Source organism: Arachis duranensis, chromosome 6 (assembly GCF_000817695.3).
Source record: "Arachis duranensis cultivar V14167 chromosome 6, aradu.V14167.gnm2.J7QH, whole genome shotgun sequence".
Classification (NCBI taxonomy): Eukaryota; Viridiplantae; Streptophyta; class Magnoliopsida; order Fabales; family Fabaceae; genus Arachis; species Arachis duranensis.
In genome coordinates this window covers 95,412,915-95,421,834 of record NC_029777.3, presented here as the reverse complement: position 1 = coordinate 95,421,834, position 8,920 = coordinate 95,412,915, and the positions used below count along the sequence as shown (strand labels likewise).

The 8,920-nt window shown below is 23.6% G+C and overlaps 1 protein-coding gene across 1 annotated transcript; it reads left to right on the top strand.

The window, feature by feature from the left end:
* Positions 1-3,767: 3,767 nt before the first annotated feature.
* Positions 3,768-7,104, top strand: LOC107494745 (probable WRKY transcription factor 75). Its single transcript, XM_016115782.3, has 2 exons — positions 3,768-4,294; positions 6,637-7,104. Exons 1-2 carry the CDS (start codon positions 3,864-3,866, stop codon positions 6,812-6,814), a joined length of 609 nt encoding a protein of 202 aa, XP_015971268.1. The 5' UTR covers positions 3,768-3,863; the 3' UTR covers positions 6,815-7,104.
* Positions 7,105-8,920: the final 1,816 nt, after the last annotated feature.

The window sequence follows — 8,920 nt, the reverse complement described above, 5'->3', positions numbered from 1 at the left end:
CCATGTTTCGCAGACGCCACCACCTACCCATCCTCTCTCAAGTCTCACCAAATAGTCAAATACCATGCTCTCTTCAATTACCTTTTATTACATCTATGCATTATTCCATATAGTCTTACTTTATAAAGGTAAAATGTGTATTATGCTGACGACTAAAATATTCTAATACAGTCATGAGTTTTACACCTAATAAAAAAAAATATTTTTTAGGATTTAAAATTTAAAATAAAAAAACATATTCAATTAAAGTAATAAATTAATTATTCAATACTAATTAAAAAGTAAATTAAAACAAATCCAAATAAATAATTTTAGGTTCCATATTTATTTTATCTTTTATATTTTAATACATACATCTTTCTAAATATAAATATGGCCAAATATGATTTTCAACCATGAACTAAAAATTAAAATTAAAAAGGATAATTGAAAATATAAATTTAAATAGTATGAATAAAACCTAAATTAAATATCATATTCTTACGTAGTGCTGGTCTAGATGTTTTCCGTTTTTTTATAATATATAAAGTTATAAACATATTTAGTCTTTTTCTAACATTAAGTATAATATTTATGGTAATGTAATATTACTTTATCTATAATGTTTAGTGAAAATTTAGGTGCATTTAATTTTCCGTGAAGTTGATAATTAAAAATCGTTAAATAATTTAGCTAATTTAACTAAATTTTTATCTAAAAACTCTTACTTATTAATTTTACGTAAAGTTAATTATAATTAAATTTTCAGATATGTTTTCTTCGATGAATGTTCTAAGTTCTAATTTGTATACACGTGTGACGTGTGACGTGTGAGCGTAACCCACATGTTTTTATTCCAAGTCGAAAGAAAACTGCTTCTAGTCTTTGGCAAGACTACCGCCACGAACAAACACATGCAAATGACTGCCACAATTTTCACAAACTATGACCACTGACCATGCATCACCACCTGCATACATTTGAAAACTTTTATTATATTTCATCCCAATAATAATTATAATTAGCCCACTCATTCATAGGCACAGTCATCCTACTATAATATATAATATTACACGCATTCAAATTTATGACTTATAATCTATGAAATACGCCCTAATTCCAAAACCATGCGAATGCTATAATGTCTTTATCATAATCATGAAGCCGCCTCACAAGTCACAAATTCCATCTTAGACTATTAAATAGTTAGGTCCCCTCCCCAATTTTCCAACAAGGCCCCTATATATATGCTATGAATAAATGAAACAAAGTTTAATTTTCCCACAACACACGCTATCAAGGGTTGCCTCAAAATGATCAAAATTTAACATGCCCTTAGCTTAGAAAACGACTAAATTTATATTTAGAGAAATGTTAGAGCTAATATTTTAGATTAATATCTTAATTTTTACTATTAAAATTTAAATTTGATGTCTAATATTTAGTCTTTAATATTTAAAGTTAACTAAAAATAATAAATTTTATTAGTTATATAATATTATTATTCTCTTACAACTATATAGTATCTAATAAATACCTAACTGATAAATTTATAAATATATATACATCTTTAATTCAAGTATATAGATATCTGTAATATAAGTAGTGTACAATTATTTTAAAATAAAATCACACATATGTAATATGTGTATACAAAAAATTAGTCATCTGAATATACATATTTGGTATTTTATGCAAAATTTTTATTAATGTATTGTTGTAAAATAGTTTGTTTATTATGTCAAAAGTTTTGATTATCCTACTATTTATGCTTTTATAATTCTAGTGAATAATTACTTTATTAAGAAATATATGAAATATCATGTATATACAAATTAAATATGTTGATGTAATGTATATATTTTATTTTGTTAAAATATACATACTTTTACATCAAAATGGCTATGATAGTAGTTATTAAACGGAGTTTAGTCTAAGGCTGACTAGTGCTAATAACAAGGGGGTTGGCGGAGAACCCTGCATCGTCGTAGGATGTTGGAAATTAAAAGACCTTATTTTATTTTATATGGCGCTCCAACTCAATCCAAATACATGTTTTTCAACACCTAAAAATATAAGAGAAAGTATAATATATATAGTGTTCAATGTGTATAATCCTAAGAATTATGTAGTGGTGGTTATTTTTAAAATTAGGATAAATATGGATAAATTTTATTTTTACTTTATATTGAATCAATTAAATAATTTATTGTACCATCTTATTAACTCTCTAACAAGACTCAAAATATAAATACTTTTGTTCTTACAACGCAAAGTTTTACACTCACCAAAATATTAATGTGTTTAATTGCTAAATGTTTTTGTTTTTATATGTAAGTATTTTAATTTGGTAATAATTTATATATAACTATCTTCATACGAAGTTTATAGTTAAAAATTATTAAATAATAATTTAATTAAATATATTAAATTATTTAACTATTTTTAGATTATTAATTTTATTTGAGAATAATAATATGTGAATTTGCACTGAAGCTGTTTTAATTTGTTCGCAGAGATATATATTTGAGTCTTCTCTTTAATATGAGCATTCATTCACAAAACATATAGAGTTATTTTTTTAGATTAATTAATAAAGTCAATTGTTTATTTCAAAATTACATTTATAGTCTTTACTCTTTAAAACGTTTAGGATTTAATATTTAATATATAAAATTTAGATTTTATGGTATTTAAGATTTATTGTTTAGAATTTAAAATTTAGAATTTAACTAGAGTTTAGATTTAGAATGGTCAGCAGCTGTGGTCACCAAAAAGTCATTAAAACCGACAATAAAAATGAAATTGTGATATTAAAATGTTGATAAAAATAATAAAAAGGTGAAAAAAATTATGAATATAATAATAAAAAATTTAAAAATATTTGAAATTGATTGCCAAAAGTTAATTCCTAATTAAGCTTTATTCTTTTAATAAATGATTTGTAAGTGTCTGTTTAAACATTGTTCAATTTAGAGACATGCTTGAACTTGAAAGTTCAAATTTCCTCAAAAAGGGAAAGTAAAAATAAAAATGAAAATTCACTACTAAACTAATATTTGATAAAAATAAATCCTTTTAGACCAATCTTTTTCTTATTTTATATATTATTTTAATTATATAAAAATATATATAAAAATAAATTAAATAATATATATTTATAGACAAACACGTAATAACTAATTTTAATAGTTAATATTTGTGTATAAATAATATTTTTATTTATATCATTTTTATTTTTATAATATTACTTCACACATAATTTTTTTACATAACATATTTGCATAAAATTATTAAAAAATAATATTATTAAAATAAAAATAACAATATTTATTCAATAATAATAACAATAACACTAATATATAATAAATATCATTTTCGATCTCTAACAATTTATTTAAAAAGCAAACGTCTCCCCAACATTTAGAAAATTCTTATTTAAGTGACCATCTAAGTTGTTTTTGGTTCAAACAGTCCTGGTACGGTACATTAACAAATCATTATTTATAAAAATTATTTAAACAATTAATTATTTAAATAATTGAGAACTAAAAATCTTCAAATTATGAAAGTACCATACTTTATTAACTGGATAAATGATCATACATAAAAAATGACATTTAAAATAAAAAATTTAATTTGAATGTATTATTAGTGTAATATTAGTTTTGGGACAGGAGCAGATTTTATTTTCGTGCCGTTTACGACACTATCCAGACAGCACCATAGTCTACAGGTACTATTGTTATATAAAGCCTGTCCCGTTGGATTTTCTTTTTCTCTCTCCTTTTCTTCACATTCGCTGAATCTATTCATTTCTTCTTTCATAATTACTTGTTTCTACTTCCTTCCTTTATATATTTTCTTCACTGAAATTGGATTCAATGGATAATAATTATTCCATGTTGTTCCCATGTCCTCCTTCTTCTTCTTCTACTTCCTCGTACCAGATTTCAATTTCTAACAATAATAACGACAATAGTAATCAGCAGCATGGTTTCATTACTGGTTTGAATAATAATAATAACGGTCAAAGCTCCAATAATAGTGCATTTCTGGATTTGAAGTTTCATGAGCAGCAGCTGAAGAGATCAGAAGAAGATCAAGAAGAAGAAGAAGAAGAGAGGATTAATGTGAGTGATCATCATCAGTTAGGGGGTGGTTCTTCATCATCATCGAACAAGAAGAAAGGAGAGAAGAAAATAAGAAAACCGAGATACGCGTTTCAAACCAGGAGCCAAGTTGATATTCTTGATGATGGTTATCGATGGAGGAAATATGGCCAAAAGGCTGTTAAAAACAACAAATTCCCAAGGTATCTATATTTCACTTTTTTTTTTTTTTGGGTTCTTCAGCGCCTGCTATGTTTGACTATTATTTATATGATACGTGCTTAACTTGTGTTGTGCTAACACCTCACGCTCTTATTCAATTCTTCATCACTTTCAACAACAGCCAATTTTTGGAAAAAAAAAATTCTTGTTTTTAAGTTCTTTTCTTCAATTATTTCCCTTTACTGTTGATTGTTGAACCCACTGGTAATTAATTTTTAGAAAAAGTATTTTTAACACAATAAAAAATTGAACATAATAGTCTAAATTTATTAAATTTTTTATTTTGTCTTTTTTAATTATAGATGATTGGGTATTGAATTATGAAGGCTAAGTTAAACGAGATAACTACTTTTTTAGAAAGTCTACGGAGCAGTACGTATTTTTATTAAAATTTAACCAGTATTTAACCAATAAAAAAAAATAAACAATTTCATATCATTAAAAATATTAATAATAATTAATTAATTACTATAAATCACAAAATTTGTTACTCTACTAGTACTCTTTTTTAAAATAATATATTATTTAAAATAACTGTAAGTAATATTTTAGTTACGCCTAATAAGATAAAAGTATATACACAATAATACAATATATACAGCAGCAATTAGTTTATTTGATCTTTCAAATTGTGTTCTTATTATTATTATTATTGTTGTTAGCTGGGCCTTAGTGTTAGTTCTTGAGTTTTCTCTATATATATATGCATATATACTGCGTGTACGCAACTTAGTGTATGTAATCTTATTATTTTATAATTTACATAGCTATATTCTGTGATCATAAACCCTACTGAAGGGGTTCCATATATATGGTGATTTAATAATAATAATAATCCAATCAATCTATACTGGAAGAAATTATATAAGTAATATATGCTGTGGATAATAGCAATGATCATCAACAAATCAATCAATCAAAAAAGATTATTTTCATATGCCATTATTGATATATATAAAAGAGTTTATACATATTTCTAATTTAATTATTGTTTTTGAAATAAATAATTTTTAAATTTATTATTTAAAAAAATTATTTATAATTATCATTCCAATTAAATAATAACGTAAAATTTTTACCTACAAAGGGATGATGATTTGATTTGGTGGCACATCAACATTTTCCTTCCATCATGCTTACAAAACTGGGTTTTCTCATTGCTTTTTCTTTTTCAATCATGACTGTAACTTAATTTGCCTACGTTTAAACATAGATATATGCAAGCTAAGATTGCAAGAGAAATAACCATAGTTATAAATAATAATTGTCATTCTTCTTCATTGTAAGTAAGCTGTGATATTAACCATCATATCATGCTATGCGTGTAGATAGTCTGAAAAGTTTTTTACGCTGATATTTAATTATAAGGGAGTAACTAAATCACTTAACATAAATTAAACAATAGAAATTCTTATTTCTTCATAGAAAATATTACTTCTCTTAGCTTTGTCTACTCGATACATATTTTTTTCCTTTCTTTTTCTTTTTCTTTCTTTCTTCTTTATTCAAGTTTAATGGTTGAAATTTGATTATATTCAAATTAGTTTTTAAAATGTTATACACCAATCAATTTACTTATTAAAAGATTCAACAGTTCAATTTACACTAAACCAAAGCAGGAGATTAGCAACAGTTTTAAATCGTTACTAAACAATTCTGTAGTGGTTAATCAATCGCTATAAAATTAGATGCTGCAAACAGTTTAAGTGGCAGTTTTCTATTAATGTGACACAGTAAGAAAGTAACAAGTGATCTTATAATAGACAATAATTAACAGAGGGACATTAACGAAAAGTTAAAAATCGGTCCTTAACAAAAAGATTTACAAAATATCATTAAACCACTCCTCCTAAAAGATTAAATTGATAGTAAAAAACACATAAATAATTATATTTTTAATATGTTCTTCAAGCAAAAAATTTTTTGGATTTCTTGACATGGGCTCTCTTTTTATATTTTATTTATTTTATGTTTTTTTTTTCTGATTTTAAAGTAAGAATCATCTAACTCGATTTTCTTGATATAGAAATTTTGATACTATTATTTTTTTTAACAAAAATTATTTCTTTTAACTCAATTTCTTTTAACCATAAAATTATTTCTTTTAAAAGTTTAAACTAATAAAAAGAAACATATAAATAGTTATATCTCTAACAGAAAAAAACCAACTCAAGCATGATGTTTTAATTTAAGATAGAGACCGTGTTATTTCATGCGTGATATTTTATAAATTAGGTTGATTAGTAACCTCTCTTAAAATCTTGAAAGCAAGAAATTCAGTGTACATATTGATTTGAATTAAATATTTGGTTTTTACTTGCAGGAGCTACTATAGGTGCACACATCAAGGGTGCAACGTGAAGAAGCAAGTGCAACGTCTTACAAAAGATGAGGGTGTAGTGGTGACCACCTATGAAGGAGTGCACACTCACCCAATTGAGAAGACAACCGACAACTTTGAACACATTTTGAGTCAGATGCAAATATACACCCCCTTTTGATTTTTTATTTTTATCAATATATATATTTCAACAACTCCAAATTATTAGACAAATTTTGTCGAAAATGATAAACATGTGTATCTTCTTACTATATATGTTTTTATTACTTTTAATAAAAGTTGTCTAATAATTTTTGAGTTGTTAAAATAGCATTCTTATTTTCGTCTATATAATAACATCTAAGATCTTAAACTGGCATATGTGAACATATACTTCGGTTAATTAGATCAATATAGTTAGGGACTTCTAGCTAGTTTAATTTAGTTGCCCTTCCTTTGATAGAAAAGGAAATAAAATTATGTCAAACTTGTGTATGTAAAACTACTCTTCTTAGACAATATAATCTTTGTTCTTTTTTATTTTTGGAGATATTAATAACTAATTAAGCAATGTAAATGGAGCTATACTTTCGATACCATTGATGATAAAAATATAACATAAAAATAAGTTTTTTTTTTAAAATCAATAATAGCTATTATTTTTGAAATTATCCTTTTATTCTAAATTCTATACTCTAAATCTTAAACTCTAAATTGTAAAATTTAAATCCTGTATTTTAAATACTAAATTCTAAGTTTCTAATTCAAAACTCTTAACGGTTTAAAAAGTGATGAAGATTAAAACAATAATTTTACAATAAAAATATGTTAACTAATCTTAAATTTTTCCAAAGAGAAAAACAAGTTACAACACTATTATTGCACCTAAAGAAAAAAATATAATACTACAAGTACAACAAAATGTATATAAGTTGTGCTTTTTAAAACTTTTTAAAAAAAATTAATTGGGAAAAAACTTAAGAAAAAAAGAGCACATTGACTTATATAATTAAAAGGCGAAAAAAATTGGGGGAAAAACATTATTAAAAACCTACTATACATTAAACAGTTGCTATTCTCTTTGCCTCAAAGCTCAAATCTCTTTACTAGCTCGTAGTCTTTAATTATTATCTTCACACTCATAATGAATATGCTATTGATTTCAATAAATTCAAGCAAATTGTTTAGAATAAGTACAAGAGATAGAATTAACTTTTTATTTGTCAATATTATTTAATTTTTTAATTGTATTTTTTTTAATTTAAGATTTAAAATTTATAATTTAACAGTTAAAATAAAAATTTAAAATTTAAATTTTAAAATAAAAGAAATCATTTTTATAATATATTGAAAAATAGAGTCTCTAGTTATACTCAATTAGTTCATATACAAGTTCTGCGTCAAACTTCTTACATTTTTTTTTAAAAAGTATCTTAATATTTTTATCCATAATAACATTACGAGAATATAAATTATTTAAAGTTATATCAATTTTACATGAGCACAAAATATTTATAGAATCAAACTACTTTTAAAAAAAAACGGTAGAAAACAAAAGGTCCCGGTCATCGACTAAAAAAATTAGAATCTCCGTAGATAAAAAAAATTAAATAATAAGTTTTTTAATTTTTATTTTCATGTGAAATAGTTTATTTTTTACTAATAATTAATTATAACATTCATTATCTCATCTAAAACTTGAAAGAATTTAATATGTATACTTTTATATTTAATTATGTGTTAAGTTTATTGCACAAATAAAAATAATTAATTTCATATTTGTTATTTAAAAATAATATGTTTTCTCTATATATAAAAATAGTTAGATATTAGTTAAAAAAAATATATTTAGCTATAAAATTAACTCAAATAAATTTTTTTAAACAATTAAATTCGATTTTAATTATTAATTATAATATTAGTATTCTCTCTAAATTATATGTAATTTATTTGAACTATATTATTTTATTTATTTTTTTATAGAATAAAAAGGTAGAAAGAGATAGAGAATGAGATAGAAAAGAGAAAAAAAGATAAAGAAAAAGGAGAAAGAGAGTTTGTTAATTTTGGAAAAAAATTTTATTTTAATTAGAAAAATATTTTGGAGGAAAAAGAGGGAGTTTGTAATGAAAGAATATCTCGTGATAATTTTGATTTATCAATTTAGTAATATGAAATCTAAATTTTAAGTTATATATAAAGTTGGAAGGATAAAGAGAAATAGTGAAGGAGAGAGAGGTAGATAAGAAGATAGAGAAAGGAAATTTATTAATTTTGGTGGAAAATA

Excerpts from the sequence above, each read along its gene's own strand:
- LOC107494745 (XM_016115782.3), top strand. The coding sequence starts at position 3,864 with ATGGATAATAATTATTCCATGTTGTTCCCATGTCCTCCTTCTTCTTCT. Across the intron at positions 4,295-6,636 it reads AAAAACAACAAATTCCCAAG|GAGCTACTATAGGTGCACAC; the intron begins GTATCTATATTT and ends TTTTACTTGCAG.